A 23,589-nucleotide genomic window follows, 5' to 3' on the forward strand; every position below is an offset into this window, starting at 1 on the left:
TCTGCTGCTTTGGCAGCTGCAAACCAGCTCGGCTGCTGGAGATGCCTGGATGCTATTGCAGCTCTGCCCGGCCAGCAGCCAAGAGCCTGCTCCTTTTCCCATTCCCAGGGGCAAAACAGCAGGTAGCTGCTGGGCTTGGCTGACCACACAGTTGGGTCTTTAAGCCCCGTTTCCAGCTCTCCTCACTGCCACTGAACAGTATTTTTGGCTCACGCTGACACATCCAGAGAAAGCTGAAAGGCGGGTGCAGAGGGACTGTGCACCATGCAAGACCTCCAGCAGCCAAATGTGGGCTAATCTTAGCTCTCCCTGGTCAGAAAATATCTGTTCCAGAAATATATTTAGGCAGATGATTAGGGGGACCTGTTGGCCAGCTACCTTCAGAGGACAGGCAAGAGGCATCAGGTTCCCCCTGCAAGTGAAAGAGCCAGCTCAGCTGCCGCTGCTGACTGTGCTGAAAGACCAAGGGCTCTGGCTTAATCCAGCGACATTCTGACGTGCAAAAGCTGCTGAGCACATGTGTGCTCCCAGCCCTTCGTTTCGGTTGAATATAGGGGCCTGCCAGACTTCCTGAAACTCTAACCCAGCACTAAACGATCAGAAAGTCTTTCAGCAAACACTCTCTGCCCGAGCTGACAGTGCAGTCCAACAGCCCGGCAGCCCAGGCTGCACCACTTCTGGCCCTTAGCATCAACGCACCGTGCACAACTCGGGAAACAGGGGGAAAAAAAAAAACACCCCATAAACTGTTCTTGATACGTGCCAGAAAAAGCGAGAGGACGCAGCGACGGCAACACTGCTTCTAGCAGTGATATGCACCCCTTTGCTTACCGAAGGGAGAAGGACACGTGAGGTTGGAACAACCTGCTTCCATAAATCCAACTTGCCTGTCTAGCAAGGGAGCAGGGAAACTTTCCCTGTGGCTGTCAAAGTGCTCCGAGCTGGCAGAAGTCAGGAATCGAGCTGCCACAGCCCCCATCACCCCGACCGATTAACCCTGTGCTCTAGCAGGGGTACGATGGCTCACCTTGTGTACCACAGACCACAGCTCCTAACAGTCACCCTTGAACAGAAAGGCAGGAGGATTTCTCTTTTAATATAAATCTGTTATTTTATTAAACAGGATTAACAATCAACTGCCCAGAATCCAAACAAGCAACTCTTCTTCAGAAACAATTTTTGGAGAAAAAATTACCCAAAAAAGCCTGGTTCTTACTGCAATCATGATCTTAAAGATGATGCTTTATCATTTGTTTTATAAAAGTAAGAAATTCACTCTCTCATATCCATCTATCTAGCTATATATATATATCTGTGTGTATATATATGCACCACATACTTCAGAGATGAGTATTTTACTCAGAAGACAAATATGGAAGCCCAGAAAGGATGGAAATACTCCCAGCACGCAGTCGCTGCTGGCTGAGACTGGACCAGTCTCACACACTGTGAGTGTGTGACCACGGCCCCTTGTCAAAGGCAACTTTTTGGTACAGTATCTTTGGAGTAAGCACCTTGGCAGACACCTAGGATGCTAAAGCACAGCACACACTCATGTAAGAAAATGATGGTCTCTTCTCTGGCTGCACAGCTCTATTGTGTATTAAGTAAAAATACACCATAATGGCTTATGGTGAATACTTCTGTATAAATTCTCCACCAAACTGAAGATCTGACTTCCAGCCAGCACCGTGGTTGAGTGAGAGAAGCAATTCAGATGGGACCAGAGTGAACATGTGACATTGGGCCCCAGCTTATTAATTTACTCATTCAGTTTTAATAGCGCCTAAAGATTACATCAAGTCAGGAGGAGGGCAGAGTAGTTAAAACAGTCGATTGATCATGTTTTTTCCAAGTCCTAAACAAAGCTAGAGGAAGAGCAAACTGCAGTTCACAGGAATTCTTCGGGATAAGTACAGAACTGGGAAAAGTCCCAGAAGGCAGATTTTGGCCCAAAATGGTAAAAATATGTTCCAACTTCCTAAACCCTGTTTCTGGAGTGCCTGCTCACTCCCTCTCAGCACTGACACACCTTTTTCCTAGAAAGGTGAAGTCACCCAGGCTACAGTCACAGTTAAAGGTGGTTATTTCTGCACTGCAGACGACGGCTAGGCAGTGAGGCAGGACAGATAAAGCAAGGGAAGAGGGGGAAAAAAATGCAGGGGAGGTTCTTCTGTCCACATTTGTGGTACAGAAACACTGGCAAAGGGTGAAGGGAGTCAGTCTAGGAGGCAGGTTCCATCTGCTGGCAGAACAGCAAGATAGGAAGCTGGATATCCATTTGGGGGAGTTTGGGAGGGTATAGGTAGGTATATGTGATAGCTGATTCTGCTGAGCACTTGTGAGGGTTAACACAGGGCTGCCAGTAATAGAGACCAACTCTGGGCACATCTCCTGGTGCTCCCACTAGCACAGAGGAGTCAAGCACACATGAAGAAGGGCCACCGCTCCATGCTGGCTCACAGGGATGGGTCACGATGCGTTGGGGACCATCCCATAGGCTTCATACAGCGTGTTCAGCAGCTCCTGCTTTTCCTTCTCGGGTAAGAAGCTGGACTGAGCTGCGTTGATGTTCTGGGGAGGCAGAGGAGGGACACAAGAGAGACATTATGACACACCAGACACAGACACATGGTTGTACGCAGCCCAGCATCTCGCCCTGAGCAGCAACAGGTGAGGGAGGGTGTAGCGTTCCCCCTCCAAGATTCATCTCCAGGGCCTTGTTTCACAGGGCTCTAGCCCATCACTCACAACAGTCCCAAGAGGAATGAGGCAGGCACAAAGCAAAGGTCTCTAAACACTTTAAAGTTTTTAGGATACGCACTGCAGACCCGCTCCTATGCTCCCAGCTGCCCTTTGGACAAGGGCCCCTCCTGGCACAGAGGTGGTGGCAGCCTGACAGGACACAGGGACATGCCGCTGGGACACAGCCTGGCTGTGCGATTTAACCTGTTCGGCCGCCTTCTGCAGGGACTTCTCTTCTATTACACGGGAACAACCTGGTTTTGCCAGAAGAGGACAGCTGGCAGCAGGACAGCTGGGTCCAGGATCCCAGAGCTGTCCTCGTTGCTCCTTCCAGACCCAGAGAGGGTGATGTCTTTAGGAGAAAGGGATTTGTTCCTCCAGCCAGAGCTGAGAGCAGGACTGATGCATCCTGCACTTCCCAATCCAAGCAAGTATCCTTGGAGACATGTAGGTGAAAGTGTGGAACATGACTCTAAATGCAAACAAGGACAGGTTTGCTTGGTACCCAGTCAACCTCCTAACAGCTATCCCGTCTTTCTGTCCTGGGTGAATAATTAGAAAATCAAGGATGTAATCAAAGACACATAAATGACTGTGTGTGCCAAATGGAAGCCAGCAGTCACTTTGTCTCCAACTCAGTTTTTGCACGCTGATGTTATGCAAAATCTGCATTTTCGTACCTGCTGAATCTTGCTAAGTTCTGGGCCAGGCCTTGAAATAACCTACCTGCAATTCTAAATCCAGAAGAAAAAAAAACCAACAAAAAAACCCCCAGTCACCTACCTTCCTTACTGCTGTGACCTGCTGCAAGGACGTCAGTGGACAATTTACACCCTGACCTGCTCCCCATTAAGCCCAAAGCAGTCAGCCCAAATGATGCAGCCCCTGCAGAGCCCACCCTGCACTCACATCCCCCTGCTCCCCACAGCACTCCCAGCATCCCCCCCCCCAGCCTCCTGCTTACAAAGCCAGCGCGAGATTTTCTGACTTCCATTAAAAACTCTTCAGCTTATAAAGAAAACCAGCAGGTTGTCCTGGGCTGCACCGGGACATCAGCAAAGCATCCAGCCAAAGTCGACTTACCACTCTCTTGAAATCCTCTTCAGTGAAGCCCATGTAGTCCTTCACTATGCTATAATCCTTGTCAATATTGGAGTTAAAGATGAGGGGGTCATCCGTGTTTATAGAATAGTTAGCACGATCCTTCCTAAATCTGCAAGAAACTTGGGTTGAACCGGCGTGGTGGGCAAGACACTGGGATGCAGCACTGGTCGTGCACTTCTCAGGGTAAAATGCAGTAAAAGCCAAGACCTCACAGCTGTCCCTGCAGCTTGTGTTGCTGTGCATAAACACAGGGCTTGGCTTGTCTCGCCAGCGCTCTGCACTGATCCGCTGCTGCAGTGCAGCAAAGAGCAGGGCATCTTGTACCTAGAGGTTCAGCAACCTCAGCTCTCACCCACAAACCAGGGCTAGCAGCCAGCATGCAGCATCTCACACCCCACAGCCTCCCCAAGGGACCCCCTCCAGCTGCACGGGGACCCTCGGAGCCAAAGGGTGAGGATGCACTACATTGTCCTAAGCGGTTAATGTACGTTAGATTTGTAAAGCAATAAAGCAGCTATAATCAACCCAAATTGCGGTTATTTAAGATTGAACATAATTGAGAAGTCTTACTGTGCTACTGGGTGTTTCCCGAAGTCTGGAAGACATGCTCCAGTGAAATAACTGGACAAAGGGCAGACCTGTTTGGGGATGTTAAACACGAAAATGAGAATCAACCACACAGATCTGAACCCCAGCTGTGTACACAGATAGCTAAGCATGCTGGTAAAGCCAGATACAGGTTTAGAGCTTTGTTCACAGCTGCCCCTCGGTGCTACTCCAATGGACCAGTGCACATCCCAGGACACAGATGTGAAGAGCCCACAGCCCATGTGGCAGCAGCACGAGCCCCCGGGATGTTTCCCGTGGCCAGCCAGCCACCAGCCATGTGCTGACCACAGTTAAGAAACCACTGGCGTTAAGTACATACATAAATATTCCATATATTAGTTGGATACACCCATCCTGCGGAAAAGCCAAGGAAATCTGCCCATGCACAGTAACTCCCAGTCACTTCCACCCTCTAACCAGACAGGCTCTGGTACAGCAGCCTGATTTGTGGTAGGAGGCTTGAGGTATACAAATTAGTGAATAAACCCTCTAAAATTTATCCTTAGCCAGACCAGGATCTGTTTGTTTCTGCTACACACCTCCTGCAAGGTGCTGTGTGCACCAGTGCTCCGTGTAGCAAAGATCCCAGCAAACAGTCAGGTGTCTCCACCATTTCTGCTGCAGATCTTTGGGCATCTGGATTCAACGGCAACATCAACACACGTGTGTTGATACTAAAGCACGCACATGTCAGGTCGTGTCCCTGGCTGTAGCACAGCACAAACGAGGGCTGATTTTGCACTCAGACAGCGGCTACCTGGCTGTCACACCCACACCATGCATCCTTACCTCAAAATGCATCTTTGCTCCCAAAAGCTCCTTGTAGAGCTCAGGGTCCTCCAGGACACGGTAGCCATGGCCAATGCGCTCAGCCTTCAGGAGATAAACTGCCTAGAGAGCACAGGAAAACCACGCACAGCCTCCGAGCACCAGCTGGGCTCCTGCCTGCCCAGAGCCCTGCCCCACCGAGCCAGCTCTGGGGAGGTCCTTCTCGGAGCCATCGGGGCCAGATCTCTGCCTGCATCCCCGATGTTCGCTCTGCTCCATGAGGACAGAGGACATGGGTCCCTCTCTCCCCAGTGCAGGGGCATTTCCCACCCCTGCCAGTCTCCCAGCCCCAGCCAGGAGCTCCCCGTACCTCCTTGATGATGGCAGGCGGGCCGGCTTCCCCAGCATGGACAGTACGATGAATCCCACATCTTTCAGCTTCCTGCAAAACAAGGGAGGACGCGGTCCTTTCCCATCGCCTGCAGCATGGTCAGCAAACCCCTGGGCTGGCACCACTCTTGGGGGCACAACGCTCTGTGCAAAGAGCCCCCAAATCACGAGCCCTGCACCATGAGAGGCGCATGCTCTCTGCTGCAGCACAGGCTAGGAGAAGAGCTCGGGAATGCCAGACACAGAAACTTAGAAAGCCTGGTTACCTTCCCCTGCAGCCCAGCCGGACTCCTCAGGGTCTTTAAATACCGGCTGAGCTCACCGCTGTCTCCTCTAGACAGCAAGAAGCTCTAAGCTCTCCCTCCTCCACCCCCCTGCCCTTCCCCACAAACCTTGCAGCAGCTCCTGTCTGAAACTCCTGCTCTTCTGGCTGGCTGCAGCCAAATGGGAGAACTTAAAAGCCCCCAGGGCAGAGATGAAGCAACGCTCAGACACCGAGCACTGGGGACAGAGGCAGCCCAGCCGGGACCACCCTACGGGTGCAGCTTTGGGAGCAGTTTGAGATGCTCTCCGTGGCCATCCCAAGAAATCCCTTGCCAGGATGGCCACTACCTGGGCTTTGGGAAGCCATACAGCCTTGGGGGAAGCCTGGCTCCTGCCTTGCTGGAGAAGGGCCACCCAGCCGGCAGCGGCAGGCAGGCTGCAAACCCCGTCTTGCAGCAGACGTGCTCCCTGGGCACTCCTTCAGACCTTTTCACTCAGGTCTTTTTTCAGTTACTTAAATTTTCAGCTCCTCATGTGCTGCGCACAGAACCCCAGTGTAAATCAGGCCAGGCTCTACCTAGGATGTCTTCAGAGGAGCCTTGTGTGCATCAACCTGAAAGGCACTCTGCTCCCTACATTTAAGTCAGTGCTGTTTTTTCCCAAACAGCTAATTGTTGACACTTTTTAAAATAAAAAATTCCTTTGGGCTAAAGTACCAGACCAAGAAGAGAGACAGATTCACACCAGCACAGAGATTTTCCACTTGCTTCTACAGAGGATGAAAGAAAGCAGAAACTCTCACCCCCCACTCTGAAGACGGGCATCCCTAACTATCACAACAGGAGCAGAGGGGTCAGGAAAAGCAGATGCACAAGGACCCTTCCCCACTAACCCTCCTGGCTGCTGAAGTCTGAGCCTCTCCATCCAGGAGGGAGCTTGTGTCTAACGTCCATCCATGGGTATACCTTCCCAGAAATGCTTTAATCACTTTTTCAAACCATTTGTCCAAGGACACATGGCAATTCCCTTGGCTTCTCCTCCAATGATCCCTGTTTCTTTGGACACAGTGGTCCTAGGATGCTTGGCTCTATCCTTCCCGGTGCTCCTCCACAGCCAGCAACCAGTCGAGTTTTCATTGTTATCTGCTCTTTCCCCTCCAGCAGCCCCGAGAGCTCCCAGGCAGAACATGCCTGCTTGAGGGACATGACAAGTCTCTCCAGCTTCCCTGGTGCATTATGTCCCCCACGGAGCACAGCAGCAATATTTATGGGGATGTACTTCCCTGCCACACAGGCCATGAGGGGTTGACAGATGCTTCAGCATCTCAGAGCCTGAGTGAACCCCCAGCACAGACAAGACGCATCCTTCAGATGGAGGAGTCTGGACCTGGGTACAGTGCCACACCAGGGCGGGATGAGGCATACTTCCCTGCCTCTTAATGAAACCCTGTGCCTGCATCTCAGTTTAGAACCACTCAGTTCACCCAGCACAGCAGTGCAGGCGGACCTTGCACCGGCTCCCGCTGACAGGGACAAAGACCCTGAGAAAACCCTGTGCTGCTTCAGACCTGAGCGCTGCCTGCAAACCACCGTCCTTTCCAGCAGTGCTGCTGCTGCACAAGCTCCTCTGCCGCTGATGCAGGGGACCACCAACCCCAAACTCCCATCAACGAGGAGCGAGGCACGAGGCTTCCCCTTCGAGCACTGCAAAGCACTGAGGTCTAGGGAGAGTCTCGGATCAGGCTCCTGAAGCCATTCCAGCGTTTGCATTTGAAATGATCAGATAAAAGCACTTCAAACCGGCAGCTGCTCCTCTTCTAAGGATTTCTGCCAGACTGGAAAGGCCAGTCTCTTCCACCCTCGGGGGTGGTTTTGCCAAGCCGCAGCAGCAGACCCCGGGGTGCTGCCAGGGGGACACGGGCTCCATGTCACTCCCATTGCACCCTGTGCTACCAGGTAGCGTGCCAAGCTCCAGCTCTAAGGCCATGTGTAAGCAATGATGCCTGCCATTAATTATTTAGAAAATATAAACAAATACTTCTGCTGTTCAACTGACTGTTTTTAATAACTGCAGCGCATTTAAGCTGTACCAGCTGTTTGCAGTCAGAATAGCGTGCTGCATGTCCCCTCAATATATGGTTTTTCTTACAATTTCTTTTAAGCAGCTTATTGAACAAACCTCGTAAGCCTTCCTATGCTCAGAGGAATTCTCCATCTTCACGGACTCATCTCCAGCCAGGTCGATGGCCACCACAGAGTTGTTTCGATACTTCTTGCAGAGCTCTACCACCTCCGGGGACCAGCCTGGAAGAGACAGCACCAGGGTTGAGCAGAAAGCATTTGTGAAGGTCACACCTTCAGCATTTTTCTAAACAAATCCTGGTCCTATAGCCTAGTTATAAATAGGAGGCTAAAGCTATTTTCTTTGGTCTTTCCTAAAATTTGACACTCAAAAAGAAAACTAACAAACAAAGGTCTGGCATCTTCGGGCAAATATGAGCTGTCAACTGATTAGTCCATCGTCAATGAAAGGCAAATCAAATGCATTTACCAGCTATAAAACTGCTCTCATCATGATTTTTTGCTCATTTTGAGCAGGGGGAAAAAAACCCCAACAACAAAAATCTCCAAACGCGGTGGTGATTGTGGCAGTTGGACCAAGGTAAGCTGAACTGCACAACCCAGGTGCTGTAACACGGTGCATGGGAGAAATTCCTCAACTTGCTCCTGAGCATTCACCCCATGACAGGCTGGGCAAGGAAGAACCAGCCCATCGGAGGTGTTGCATTATGGAGGAGTTTGGGCTGGGAGGGATGTCTGCCGAGCCCTGTATGACAGCCCTGCCCTGTTGCACAGCACCCCCGACTCCCCCAGGCAGGACAATAGATGCTACTCCTGGTGGGAAGGAGCTGGTCAGCCTCCGGGAAGGCTGACCTTTAACATTGTGAAGTTTTGTCTTTTTGGCATCAGTGAGAAAGAAAGTCACAAAGGGCCAACAACTACTTCAGAGCTATCTCTGCTCAGGATAGATAACCTCTGAGAAAGGACACACACCTACCAGCTCACATAGCACTTTCCCTTAGCAAAAAGGCCAAGAAACAGAGATAAACAGTAGCGTTAATAATTAACAGGCACCTGCTGTGTACGTACAATCCCAAAATCATATAAACGTACAATAAAACATGTGTAATTTCACCTTCATTTTTCATCAGTTTCCAGCTCACTGGGTTAGAGCCATTATTATATTAACAAGTTTAATATGAGGTAGTTCTGGCTGGCACCTCTGCCTTTCTCTCAGCAGTTCACAAATCACAGGGTGGCTCCTCACTGTGCAACACAACCTGAATGCAGTGCTAAAGACTCTCGTATCGAGCACGTCACTGGCTCTGGGTAAGAGCTGGTGCCCTGGGACACAGGCATGAGAGTGCCAACTCCATCGTTTGCAAATGCCCCCGGCTGTGCAAGCACACGCTGCACATGTCTTCAGATGCTCCCGCCACCTTCTGCCTGTACCACTTGTGTACCGGCACAACTGCAACTGCAGACAAGTGCGATATTGCCTTACAGCTTTCCAGTTTCTACAAAGAAAAAAGTTTTCTTCCTAGAAACCAGAAATGTAAGGTTCAAGTTTTCAAATACTGTTTGGGGTTGATTGTATAAGCAAGAAAACAAACACTCTCAAATCATCCAGTTTCCAAGAATATCATTTTTCACAGTTCTAGACACAAATTAACCGTGTAGTCGTTAGCAAAAATCTTTCCACCACCTAGCCTACTAAGCCTACATAAACCTGTTGTGAGATATGAAGATGTTTACAACAAAGTCTTCACACAGAACAGCTACCATCATACAACTTTGTTCTGACTGCATCTTTCCCTAGAGGAAGATGTTCACAGAACTCGGCAGCCCAACGGAACACTGCAAATTGGGTTTTCTTCCTATCCTGGGTCACAGCATCTGTTACCGACGAAGTTCAGAGCTGCCGATTTTATAAAAAAATATTTTATATATGCGACTTAAGTATATTTTACTTGTGTTTTCAACTTAAACTAGCAGAGACCGCAGCCAGTGGATTCTCTGGCTGACCCATGATCCAGGCTGATGAAGGACTACGCTGCTGTAGCAGCATGACCATGAGCAGGGGCAGTGCGAGGTCTCATGCCTGGTCCTTCTCCCGTGACCGTTTGCTCCCGGACCCACCAGACGGTCATGGCAGACACAACTGCTCACTGTGGCAGTGGCTTCAGCTGGCCCAAGGAGAGCTCCAGCCTTGGGGCAGGGAGCGAGGTAAGAGCAGAAACCACATCGCTCCCGGGAGAGGACAGAAAAGCCCATTTTGTCTCCCTTTCCAATACTGGCTGTGCCTACAGGCCCCCACTCTCACATCTAGCAGATCCCTTCCCCATAGTGAAGGGAGCAGAGGACGCCCACCAAGAAAAAACTACTCCTCAGAACCCATCAGACCCAGGGCCATGGGACCGGGGCTTTCCCCGCATTTCTGTGGGGACCTGAACCCAGGGGATGTCACCCACCGCCACGCGTCAGGGAAGGGGAGCAGAGCAGCAGGGCAGCTGCAATACATTACTTGGCATATGGCGCATGCAGCATAGAATAGACCTGGCTTTGATGCGGAAATCCCTTTCTCCATCCTGTAGTCCCTGATTTACGAGGTTAACGACTTCATCTGGAGTGAGGTCTCCCCTGCAGGGAAGAAAAGCGGTCAGCGAGAGGCTGGGCACCCACCAGGGAGGCAGGCAGGGGTCGCAGGTCCAGCCAGCATCCCTACAGGACACGCCATGCAAAACCCAGGCTGCCCGGGGTCCCGCTCGCCTTAACATCCAGAGATGCCCAACGAGACTGCCCAGAGCTGAAGAGCACCTTTTGCACCCATGCCATGCCCACACTTACCAGATGTCAGGCACAAAAGCATGCAAAGATGATAGCAAGATCTAGAAAAGCCTAAGGGATCTGGATGCTGATCCTGCCAAAGCATCTCATCAGGGCACACAAGTGCTTGCTGGGCAGGGGCAAGCATGGGGGCTCAACAGCACAATTTGCAAGGGGTCACAGAGCCCAGAACTGCTTTAATCAGAGGCACACATCACAGAGGGGATGACATGCAAAGAAGGGACCAGACCGCCAGCCCTCTCCAGTACTGCCCTCTGTCTCCACCAGCTCAAATTCACATTTTGCATGCAGGCAATCCATATCCAAACACCGCCTCCCCTCACACCAAGAGCGGCTTCAGCCAGAAGTTTAAGCACAGCTGCTCTGCACATGCAGAATTACATGCCCAAAGCAAGGGATGTTAGGACACGGCACCACACAGAGATAGTATAAGATGAAAAATCCTAACGATGGGGAAGAGAAGCGGAAGCGTGCTGGCGCTGGCTGCGCTGGAGGAGAGAGAAGGTTTGGTTACGCCAGGCTGAACACACGCTGGCTGGCCACCCACCAGCCCCCTGGCACGGCAGGGTCACTCACTCGCTTTGGCCCCAGGGGATGGGATCCACGCAGCAGTTGGCCAGGAGGTGAGGGCTGTACCGGACCTCCACGTAGATGACTCCTTCTTTTGCTTTCGTTTCCACCAGCTCGTAGGCGATCCTCCTCACTGCCTCACGGTCACCCCTGTAGGGACGGCAGAGGGACACATCACCCCCAGGGCACACGGGGGACAGGCAAGGTGAGCTCCAAGGCTGAGCAGCATCAGCCAGTGGGCCCTGCCAAGGGTTGAAGGGGAAGCAGCACAAAGCAGGGTACTTACGCAATGGCAGGCATGTAGTGATTAAACTTTCCTAAAAATTGGGTAAGTGTCATTGGTATTCTGCAGCTGACATGGTTCAGGAGGTCATCAACAGTGCTGCCAGGGAGAGGAACCCCTCTTTTCCTGGAAATGAAGCCACATATTACCGACAGGGAAGGCTACTGAATTTTTCATGGTTCCATTCCATACAGCAAACCTAGCTGGCAGCATTAACCTCCATTTCTTCACAGAAAAGATGGCACACGTGGTCCTTCCAAAATCCCCTCACAGATGCAGCCCTGTATCTCAGCAGGAAGGCAAGCAATCCAAAATACAGGCAAAGCATAAATAAATCAAAATACAAGCCCAGAGTGACCCAGCAGGAACACAGCCAGAGTACATTCTAAGCTTAACAAGGAGTTCATCTAAAGGGTCTTTGGATTATTTCTTGGCACCTCCTAGCCGTAGTCTCAGAATTGCCAAAATTCTTTAGAAAAGCTGATTTCCACTTACACAGGCTCAAAGGCTTGAAAAATTGTGGAGACACTCCCAGGCCCAGGATGACACACACACAAGCACTGTGGCTTGTGGGTCTAACGCTGGCAGCTCCTGCGAGCAAGCCGGTTCCCAAGCCCAGCACTGCGGTGGCACCTTCTCTGATGGGGACAACTCCCTCGCAGGAGCAAAAGACAATCCCAACAACTGCTCTCACCAAAGGGATGAAGAGGGCAAAGTTGACCTCAATGCTTCCAAGAGGGAAGATACCATTTTTGCTTGGAGCACCTGGGGTCCCTTCTGGGGTGACAGCTGGGCTTGGTGAGGCTGCCCCCCAAGAATGCTGCATGCTCCCTGGGCAGACTTTGCCACCCCCACCCCACACCCTGTTACCCTGCACATGCCAACCTAAATTAGGAATAACAACTAGATATTTGTTTTTAATCCTCTTTCCTGCCATAGTGGATTACAGCTGAGCGATGGATCTCTCTGCAAATAGAGACAAACCACCACAGCCAGCCCTAGCGTCCCGATGCCAGCAGCCATCCGGATGAGCAACCCGCCGGGAAGCAGCCCAAAGGACCCCACTCCGGGGCAGGGGACACATCGCTCGCTCCCCGCTCGGGCAGGAAGGAAACCAGCCCCACGCTCAGCCTTCACATGCAGTCTGCACAGATTAAGTTGCTGGCACTCAACTGAGGACATGCATCGCTGCCAAGGCATCGGTTTTCCTCCCTGCTTTGCCCTTTCCGTGGCACTGACACATCGGTCTCCGGCTCCGAGAACAAGCCCAGGTCTTCCTCCACCTGCCCAGGGAAAGTTTCCTATAGCAGAGCTGTCTCCCCGGTCTCTTTCCTGTGCTTCCCAAAGGATTGCCTCTGTACAGCCAGCAGCGACAGTGCTTTGGGACGACCCACAGTGCAGATACTGGAGTCAGAGCTTGCCAGCACGGCTTCGAGAGCTGCTGCTACCCCATCCAACCCTCCTGGTAGCCAGGAGCCTTCCCAGAGCAAAGTTGCCCCAGGGGAATGTGCTCGTGCCCACGGGCACCTCAACATCCTGCCCAGAGCTACCTCCAGCCACCGGCAGAGCCACGCACACCGTCCCACCGCAGAGAGGGCACCTCTCCTGGGGACACCCCAGCCCACGAGGGTCTGCCATGGTTCTAAACCCTATAGCAAGGTAGAGGGGATGCAAAGCCTGACCCAGACTTGACAGAATTGGAGCCAAAATTTCTCAAAAAAGCCGAGCTCAGCCACTGCCCAAGGGGGCTTGTGCATCCCAGCAGCTTCGGGTTATTTGCATATGGTCAGGCACCACCTGGCAAATTTATTTCCAGGTCTTTACCTTCAAAAATAGACCACAAGCAGCTTCTTGTGTCCAGGGTGAGGTTATTAAAGCAGTTCCCTACAGACTCCTGCACTGCCCCATTGCTTTTATATTTGTGTGACCGCTAGTTTTAGAGCCCATGAATAGCACAGCCTTGCTCCACCCGAGGGCTGGCAGCTGCAGGGGATGCCAGGGCTGTTTAAAAATAAGAGGCAACTCGGCACACACTCGGGCAACAAAGGTTTCTGCCCTAAGCAAGATTGAAGCACAGGATCCTCAGATGGCCGGTGCCTCCTGGACTTCAGGGCTCCTACAGCCCTCCTGGGGACTAGACCGGTGTTTTTCCTTTGCTGGCGGAGGGACCCAGCAGAGCCCCAGAGAATCAGCACTGGCTCTTCTGTCCATCAGGACTCGTGTTCCAGCCCTGCAGCCCACCATCGGCAAGGGCAGAGCCAGCAGGAACCCTGACTCCGCTCACCGTGCCAATGTCCTGCAACGAATGAGATGGACATCTCTGATCCACCCTCCTTGCTCTGACCGCACTGCAAAACGTACGGCCACTTGCTGCAGAAAAAGCTACTTTAGAAGGAATACTTTCCCCTAGGATTGCACTGCCCTGGAGTCCGCTGGGCTCATGAGATGCCAGAACCACTTCCCATCCTCCTCCTCCTCACTGCTGTCCTCCCCATAGTACTGGAGTCGTGCCTAAGAGCTGCTTCCTAAAACTTTTAAGCTTGTTGCTTTCTCAATCTGAGGGTACCTGTTGGTCTCCATTAGCTTTTTGAATAGTGACATACAGAAGAAGTCTTAAGTTCATTCTGCTTACAACCACAGAGCCAGGTCCTCCCACCAGTTAATTATTCACCCTGGTGCTTCCCACACAAGCTACACGGAGGCAAGAAGATGCACGTGGGCTCTGTCAAGGAAACAACCTCTCTTCAAGTCACTGCCAAGCGCTTTCCTGGGTCACCATCACACAAGCGTGCCTCCCCGAGTGCTGGCTCAGTTGGGGGTTCAAAGGCACACAGCAGCACCCAAGCAGGTTTTGCCTCCCAAGGCTGCGGCACAGCACCACCACTGAGACGATGCTCCCAGCCTGCTTTCATTTTACTCGCTTTTGCAATTAGGAATGTGCAAAAAGAAACAAGAATAGACGGAGTCTGCTGCTTCCTGGGTACGCTTCAAAGGCAGACAGCTCTGTTCATGAGACATCTTCTGTACTTTTCTCACAGTGGCTCCTCTTAGCCTGCCCGGCTCACAGGACCGATGCCCACCGCGCTCTCATTCCTGCTACCAGCGCAGTTGGGATGCGCCCAGTGCTCTTGCATCGTGCAGCCAGAGGACCCATCTGTGCAGAGATGAGACCAGCACACACAGGGGAAAGCGCCTGCCAGCACAAGCTCTTCTGTCAGGAGCTGGACAAGTAGAGGAGAGGATGCCTTTGAACTGCAGCTGGCAGAGCTTTCCTCCCCCCACAACTCACCTGCCGAAGTGCAAGATTGTTTCTGGTCTAATGGCTCCATCCAGGTGGACGTGAAGCTCTACCTGCAATAAGATAACGAGGAAATCAGTGACGTACTCTGAGACCCGCAGCAAAAGTTTAGAGATAAGCAGCTGGTGTAACATGGGTATAAATGCAGCCAACACAGGGACAAAGAGGAAGCACAAGAATATTTTTAAAATACTATCATCATAAAGTTTATTTTTCAGCACCTACATATCGTCTAAATATTTGCTTGTTGCTGCTTCAGCTCACACAATTAATGGATCTTTAGAAATCTATTCTGTTTCTCGTAATTTTCAGGAACTGCCCCACCCTTATTTAGCTTGCATGGTTTAGAGTTTGGGAAGAGTGAAAAAAAACAAACCCCAAAAACCTTCGCTTTCCAGCTTGCTCCTTCTGGAATTCACAGGCACCCAAGCATCAATTAATTTGCTAAGAGTCCTCAAACAAAAACTTTGACTTCAGTTCCAAGAATCGGCTCCTGATATATTGTTAATTACTTGGCATTATCAGAGCTTAAAGGCTTTCTAATCCTGCACATGGAGCTAGTCCCATGGTCCAACGTGCTGTAAAAAATAAAAAACCAAGAGTTGCCCCATAAAGCTAACAAGCTGGTTTAAAAATAAAACACTTTAAACACCCCATTAAAACCTGGGACAGTAACTCAGATCTCTTCACGCTGGAATCCTCTTTCCCTGATAATTGTTGAAACAATGGATTTTGGAGAAAAGCCCCAGAAGAACAAGCTTTTTGCATTAGACAGCTGGGACTTTTAAGAGGAACATGATAACGGTAATTTGGAAGTTGAACGGGGAAGGAAAATATTAGCTGTAAAATGTTTCAGCCAAATCTTTATATTTACAGAACTGTTTTCTTTCAAGCAACAGAACAGCTTACAAAATACATTTGTTATTGTTTTAATGAAACTGTAGAGCAGCAACTTAACACACAAAGTTCTTATTAGTTACAACACTGCGCAGATTTTCCTGTGTAGATGATTGCTGCAGGATGCCGAGAGTAAGAACTGAGTAGGATTCAGAAGAGAGCCGAGTATTTGCATGGCTAACTAAACCACCCAGGGTTACTAATTAAAACCCACAAATCCTATGATGGCAGGTATGTATCAAACGATAACTACAAGAAGCTGGAAGAAAAATGAGTAAGTGGTGCCTACAAGCAAAGCAATGGATAATTGTCCACCTCCAGAGCCTTTTGCTCTCCCGTGAAGCACCCACGAGCAGCTGACACTACTCCTGGCCCAGCTCCCAGCACAGGGTGGCAATGCCCATCTCTGGGGCACGCACCGATGCCCACAAGCTCGCTCTCATCCCCATCTCCTCCCGCAGCCCTAGATGCCTGACACCCACCTTCTGACTCATGGCCAGGGTTTTCATTGACCACTTCTGCTGCAAAAGGCCATCGTTGCTGGGGTGGGACAGTGCTTGTTCAGGCCACCTCCATAGGATGGCCATGAAGATGCCACTGAAACGTGCACCGGTGTGATACCGAATGCTCAGGGCAGCTCAAGCTGCTGATCCTGCACCGTTGCAATCAGCTGGCCCAGGGGTCATGACTACCCACACAGACACTGCTGCTTGCAGTTTGTAAAAAGATATCCCTGTCACTTCTCCTACCCTTAAGACACGATCTGAATCTACAGGGATGAAGATTTCAAGAGGGCAAAACCTGAACTTTCCCCCCACCTCAAGTTACACAGTCCTGCTTATGAGAACTAAAAGTCCTGAGAAGCAGCAGATAAAATGACAGACTACAGGCATGATCTGCCCCACCAGATGTGGATGCCTGGCACGTTTTCCACTCTTGAGCTCCAATTCCCATTTCAAAACCACACAAGCTCCATTCCTTGAGGTTTTCAAAAGCCCTTGTGACCTTCTGCTGGAGTTACAGGCTTGAAACTCGCTCATGTTGGATATATTCTCACTCCAAACATTCCTCAAGCATTTCATGCAAGAACATCCCAACATGACACTTCCATGAACGCAAAAGCAAATTCAGTGCTGTCCTTTGTTCATGCAAGCCACCTCCTGCCACTACTGCAGACGAGATGCTTGTAAAGCAGCAAGGATCCTCTCCAACAGCAGCAACAGGCCATTCCTTCTCCTGCCATGTATTTCTTTGGGTCTGGAGGGACCTAAACCAAGTGCTAAGAAAGTCTTGTGCAATGCTGCTCTCCTCAAAAAGTTGTGGAGCTCCTCAAGATCAGTGCTTGGGCAGGGGCAGGGTGTTGCGTTTTCTGCAGCTGAGAACTAATCTGTGCTATGAAGACTACCAAAGGACGTTCAAGAGAAGTAAAGGTGTGCCTGCAAGGGCCTTCACCAAAAGCCAGCCCTAGATAAGGACACAATCAGCAGAGGCACAAGCCAGCAGCTCGGCTCCCCAGGCGCCTTGCCCACAAACCCCGCAGGTTTCCAGGTCCGTACGAGGCTGCTCGCTGCAGATTACATTTCATCTCTCTTCCTGCGTGTTTGTTTTGGGTAAACAAAGCACAAGACTTTTCCAGATACAAGTGGGTGACATGACCTTGCTATAAGTCAAGGAATGTACCCAGATAAAGATAAAAGAGTTTTCTCTGAACTCTTGCTCCAGGAGACAATGCTTGAGCAAGCAGAAACAAGATGAATGCAGCAGTCCAGGGCTCTGCTCCTCGGCACAGAGACCCATGAACATGTGGTCTCCCACCCCAAGCCCTCTGGTTTATTTGGAGAGGAAGCCTGTGCATGCAGATTAAACAGGGATCTCAACACTTGGTCCAGGACCCCAACAGCACCACCAGCACTGGAGAGGAGCCTTCAACCATTCTGGGACCAGCCATGCCTTCCTTTCTCACAGCTAACTTGGACATGGCAACGGTTGCTCTGATGAAGAACAAGAAAGCAGCACAGCTGTCCCATGTTTTCCTGGGGCAGGAGCTCTGCTCTTCCTCCAGCTGCAGCAAGGACTCTCAGGACCACCCTTGTGCAGCCACTCTCCAGCCCTTCTTCTGCATCTCCGCAGCCCTGCAGCTGGGAGCCAGTTCACTGGCTGCTGGCCAGTGCATCAAAAACCCATCATACAACTCAATAAAATCTCAGAGTTTCACTGAAGAGTTGTCAAAAGCCAGAGGGACGAGTTCAAAAGACATAAATGGCCATAAATTGTGCGTCCTCAGCACAGATAATGCCCAGCAAGGCTCTCTGAGCAGACCGAGCGCTTTCCACTTTTATGCAAAAAAAGTTTTAGCTCAACCACGGCACATGACTTATTAGCACATATATCAGCAAGTTAGTTCAGATTTAAAAAGGAGAAGTTTTAAGGGCTTTGGCGTGACTTTTCTTGTCTGAAAACCAGCATGTTTTCTTTGGAACTTCACAAGCTTTAAAAATAAATTCAAACACAAAATGAGGAACTGCAGACAAGTACGTTCTGTTAATAGACTGAGTCTGATTATTTTCAATTTAGCGAAATTAAAAGGTAACCAAACATTCAAAGTCTTTTCAGCTACAGTCAACCCAACAGAACTTCTCTCTTCCTCCACGGTTTGTTCAGCGGACCATGACAGAGCAGTTAACTGCTCTGTTTGCCTGTTACGTGGCATAAAAAGTACCATCCAAGCTAAGGCACTTGAGGGAATTTCTCTTATTACGTGGTTTTAGTGCTTTTTAAAAATATATACAATGACCAACATCAGCCCTAACACCACGGTAAAAGTAACACCCACGTCACCTTTTATTTTGATGTTTTCCAGTAGTTGTTAATAGATAATCCAGGCAGCTGCTGAAGTTGCATCAGTTTGAAACCTTTAGCAGTGACTTTGCCCAGGATTATTTATCAGCACATTAAAACATGGTAATTTAAAGTTTACTCTATTGATCTTGATACCTGAAAAACAGAGTAGTTATAGCTCTCATTTGTCAATTGTTAGATACACGTGCCAGGAACATGTTAATAGAGAGCAAAAATCAACAAGAGATAAGATGAATGCCAGTTACTGCAAAAAGAAAGAAATGTGTTCCCTAAACAGTGGGTTTATGAGAGCGTTGTCAGGAGCAGCCTTGTCACAAACTCACCACAGACGCTCATTTAGAAGCAAGAAGTGAGAGTGGATCAAGAGGGATGTGAAGTAGAAGAGGCACAGTACTGTCCTCAAACCTGATGACGCCCACAAATGCATTTTAGAGTCGAATCTACCATATGCTTTAAAACTTGGGCTTTTAAGATAAATGTGGAAGACCGCAAGACCCACACGACACACTGGTCCATTGCAAGAAATATTTGTGCTTTCTAGACAAGCATTCACAGGATGCGTGGGTTTGGTGATTGAGGAGGAGGATGCTCCTGTGCTGAGCGGCCTTTAGTATCACTTCTCCTGGCACCCACTACTCGACCTCCACCGACCTCAGTACAAGGCTCCTGGTGCTGTTAATAGGTGGGTGGCTGCGCATCCCCCTCCTGCAGAGACAGCTCCCAGGGGGTGGCAGGGTCACATCCCTCCCTGAGCCACCACAGACCTCGCACCCACATGGGGCTGGAACGAGGCAACGCTTCACAGCAATAAACAGAGTCCTTGTGCTTCGTGCAGCAGCAAGCCAGCCTCTTTCTGTCACCACGTTTGTTTGACAAGTGGATCCAGGGAGGTTATCTGAGCGCTTGCCTGCGCCAGGTTACCGAAGGAATGAGTATGCACACGAGCACCTACTGCCTCAGGTACAGCTGAGCTCAATGCTCAGCAGCACCAGGCTTTGACCTGTCAGGGGTCAGGCTGTGTGTAAAAAGTGGATAAGCCAAAGAAAACATCGTCCTGGATACACCCTCGTGTACTTGCACTCCCCACAATAAGGATCATCTTTTAAAATTTTTATTATTTGTTTCATGCCCAAGGCAAATACCTGTACTATCAGCTTGGCACAGATGGGCAGTTCTGTCTCGAGCAGGGGGGGCTGCAGCGTTATAGGGGGCAGGGCAGGACGCCCACCCAAACCTCCCTGGGTACCGCCAGCACTCTGCAGCCAAGCGGACATCTTTGGTGCCATCCAGATTTGGTCACCAGGTGCTCTCCTAACCACTGACAAGACAGACGCAGCTACAGCCAGTTCTGGCCATTTCCACCAGTTCCCAGGTGCGAAGGGCACGTCGGAAGGTTGGATTAGGAATGCCATGACACACACAGCATGCCCCGGGAGGGCCTGCGGGAACACCTGCCCAACGCGACCTGATGCTTGTTTTGGGAACAAGCATTCCGTGGCTGGCAGGGCGCAGGCCTGACCCCAGAAGCCCCCGTTCCCATCCTGCTCCCCACAGCACTGCTGAAGGCACACAGGAGCCGCAGGAGAAGAGTCGTGTGTCCTGAAGTCCCTGCGCTGGAGCAGCGGCAAGCAAGAACGTGGTCTCTGCTCTGGTTGTGAAGCCGGGAAGAGGCTGATGGTCGGCGTCTAAGGAATGGCAGTCTTTTCTGCTCTTTTATGGCCATGATAAGCAGGGTTCAAAGTCACCCTCCAGCAGCCGCAGCAGCTCCCTGTTCACCCACTGCGGTCGCTGGGAGTCTGCGAGTTCCCGAAAAACGTGGAGGCAGCCCCAGCCTCAGTGTTCAGCCAGGGCTCGAAGCTGCTCCAGTTACCAGAAACATCTCTAAAACACAAAACTGATCGCTCCCAATAGCAGAGGGTCCAGGGGAATGAATAGCGCCCATTAACTGACTTCAGACCCATTTTTTTTTCCCCCCAAACCTGACTTAGCAGGTTCAGAGGACTGAAAGGGACTGCCTGACTCAGGAAAACCAGTCTCGTAATTGCCGGCAACCAGACAACAGAAGCCTGATCTTAGCAGTCAAACCCTGCATGGTTTTTCCTAGGTTTCTCTCTTTGGGACCCCACTCTCCCACACACTGAAAAAACAGGAAGAAGCACAAGTGAAAGAAAAACTTGCTTCTCTCAGCCAAAATTTTAAAATCACTACAGTGCACCAACAGCTTGTGTTCTCAGTGGAGCTGATGAGATGACATCTCCCAAAAGTGAAGTACTCTTAAAAAGACTTTAACCATTAGCAGATGTCAGCCGTTCCCTGGATTTTGGTATCAAGGTTTGCCTGCTATTGCATGGGTCACCTTCTCCAAGAGGGAAACCTCGCGTAGCAGTAGAACAAAACATGAATCAGACCCGTGCACACAGGCTTCTCCATGTACACTAGACCTCCCTGGTGTAAGCTCAAGATGAGAGATAAATGGTTTGGGAGTGGCAGTAAATGCAAACAGCAGCAAAATCCCCCCAACCTTTATGGCTTTTCAGAGACATCTTCTCCAGTAAAGCCACATACAGTTGCCACCACCGGGGTTCTCCCAGATCAGGCCCACTGTGATCCTCACATCACTTTTCTTGGTGCCCTCTGCCCTGGCCCCTCTCTGCCTACCAAGAGCCCAGCGCTGCCTGGCAGAGCAAACCTGCGCCCCACGTGCCGGCACCCAGCGCCCAGCCGAAGAGCCGAGCTGTCCCACAGCACGGGCAGGGTCTGCCCTTGGATACGGGTTCATCGCTAACCACATATGAGCCATCTTCTTCCTTGTCAACTTTTTAATGATCTGATTAATAAACATGTTACTGTATAATCCCACTTGAGATGTATTTATACAGCGCATGGTAAGAACAAAAGACTGGAGCACGCTCCCGGCAGCAGCCTCCAAGATGGTATCTTGGGTATCTGAGGAATAACTGAACTAAATGTGTAAGAGGGGAAAAAAGAAAAACACAAAAAAAACCCCCAAACCCACCCACAACACAATAAAAACAAATCCTGAAACAAAAACGCCCAGAGAAGATATGTGGTTTAGGAGAAAGGCAACGGCTGGGGCACCGGACCCTTCAGCGCTGGTGCCTCCAGCCGTGCCCCAGCTCAGGGTGACCCAGGCGGGCGCTGCGGCGGCGGGACCCCCGGGACCCCCGAGCAGCTCCTGCCGGGTCCCTGGGCCCGGGCAGCGCGGTCCCTGCCCGGTACCGCCGAGCGGCCCCCAGGGCTCACCCGCACGGCTCGGCCGCCGCTCCCCGGGCACGTCCCCGCTCCCCGCGCCGGGCAGCCCGACTCCCGGCCCGGCTGCGTGTGCGGGGTCTCGGCTACGGGGCACGGCGCGGCCCCCAGCCCCGGTGCGCGGCACCTCAGCCCCGGGGGCACGGCTCCCCAGCCCCGGGGCCACGCTCCGTCCCCGGCCCCGGGGGCACGGCGCGGCTCCCAGCTCCGGGGCACGGCGCGGCTCCCAGCTCCGGGGCACGGCGCGGCTCCCAGCTCCGGGGCACGGCAACCTCTGCCCCTGGCCGCGTCCCGTCCCCAGCCCGGCGCCCCCGGCCACGCCGCCGCCTCACCCTGGGGTCCCCGAAGACGCGCAGCCCCCGCTCCCTCACCCTGGGGTCCCCGAAGACGCGCAGCCCCCGCTCCCGCACCTTGGGGTCCCCGAAGACGCGCAGCCCCCGCTCCCTCACCTTGGGGTCCCCGAAGACGCGCAGCCCCCGCTCCCTCACCCTGGGGTCCCCGAAGACGCGCAGCCCCCGCTCCCTCACCCTGGGGTCCCCGAAGACGCGCAGCCCCCGCTCCCTCACCCTGGGGTCCCCGAAGACGCGCAGCCCCCGCTCCCTCACCTTGGGGTCCCCGAAGACGCGCAGCCCCCGCTCCCTCACCTTGGGGTCCCCGAAGACGCGCAGCCCCCGCTCCATGCTGCTGCTGCTGCCGCCGCTGCCCGCCCCGCACCGCACCGCGCCGCGCGCTGACCCCGCCCCGCCCCGCGCGCCCCGGCGGGCAGAGCTGGCCCCGCCCCGCCCCGAGCCCCCGGAGCCCCGCCCCGCGCGCCCCCGGTAACACCGTAGAAAAGAAAACGCGGGGGTAACAGCGTAGGAAAGAAACAGTTCCCGGGGCGGGAACGCGCGCTCCGACTTTGGTTGCAGTCTTAAGCCAATACAACAATTTTTACTTTTCTAACCTAAAAAGGACTTAATTGTTCAGCTGAGGAACGACCACCCCTCGCCCTCTTTCCTGCTGGCAAAGTCGCTACCCAGTGACTCTTCTCTTGTCCCAGGCTTTTTGGCCTTGTGTGGTCCATCCTACACCTGCTTTCAGCTCCCGCACACCCAGGCTCAGTGTGTCGTTTCTGATTTTTACTGACCATGTTCCACACTGCTCCCCTGCCTCCTGCCTTCCTCTCCCACAGGTGATGCACATGGCAGCCTGTGCCAGGGATGGTGGGGCAAAGTCCTGCTCTTCCCTGCCGGGCACAGCCTCTCCGATCTGGAGGAGCAGAGCTTTCAGCTGCTCCAGTCTTGAAGCAGCCGCAACGTTGCACCCATTTAGCTAAAGGCAAATCTGCAAGGTGGAACCACTCCCCAGAGCGCATCTCCCTTGGGTCCTGGTGCAGCGCTGGGTGAGGTGAGATCCAAGCTGCCTGGAAGGTGCTGAGCAGGCAGGTGATGTTTCCAAAGTCACTGCAGAGCCAAGGACCACGGTTTTGTGGCAGTTTTGTTCTGCGTTTTGTTCTCACTTGCACAGGCAAGGCCATCCCCGGCCAACCTCAGGCCGGCTCTGCTGGTAGCCTTGGAGATGAAAATCACTATGTTAATGTAAAATACTGTTATTACATGCTCTGGCACATAAGCAGAGAAAGCATT

At 51.9% G+C, this 23,589-nt stretch overlaps 1 protein-coding gene across 3 annotated transcripts; it reads right to left on the minus strand.

The window, feature by feature from the left end:
* Positions 1 to 1,754: 1,754 nt before the first annotated feature.
* On the minus strand, positions 1,755 to 22,708 carry ADA (adenosine deaminase). 3 transcript variants are annotated; one of them, XM_040608555.1, is made up of 12 exons: positions 22,609 to 22,708; positions 14,930 to 14,991; positions 11,644 to 11,766; positions 11,364 to 11,507; positions 10,465 to 10,580; positions 8,059 to 8,183; positions 6,009 to 6,050; positions 5,597 to 5,668; positions 5,248 to 5,349; positions 4,420 to 4,487; positions 3,829 to 3,958; positions 1,755 to 2,574 (listed from the first exon to the last, which is right to left on the minus strand). In XM_040608555.1, the coding sequence occupies exons 1-12, from the start codon at positions 22,642 to 22,644 to the stop codon at positions 2,473 to 2,475; spliced, it is 1,122 nt and encodes a 373-aa protein (XP_040464489.1). In that variant the 5' UTR covers positions 22,645 to 22,708; the 3' UTR covers positions 1,755 to 2,472. The 3 variants fall into 3 exon arrangements, with proteins under 3 accessions (XP_040464489.1, XP_040464490.1, XP_040464491.1); XM_040608556.1 differs by lacking the exon at positions 6,009 to 6,050; XM_040608557.1 differs by lacking the exons at positions 1,755 to 2,574; positions 3,829 to 3,958; positions 4,420 to 4,487 and adding an exon at positions 4,499 to 5,094.
* Positions 22,709 to 23,589: the final 881 nt, after the last annotated feature.

This window comes from Falco naumanni, chromosome 10 (genome assembly GCF_017639655.2).
Source record: "Falco naumanni isolate bFalNau1 chromosome 10, bFalNau1.pat, whole genome shotgun sequence".
Taxonomy (NCBI): Eukaryota; Metazoa; Chordata; class Aves; order Falconiformes; family Falconidae; genus Falco; species Falco naumanni.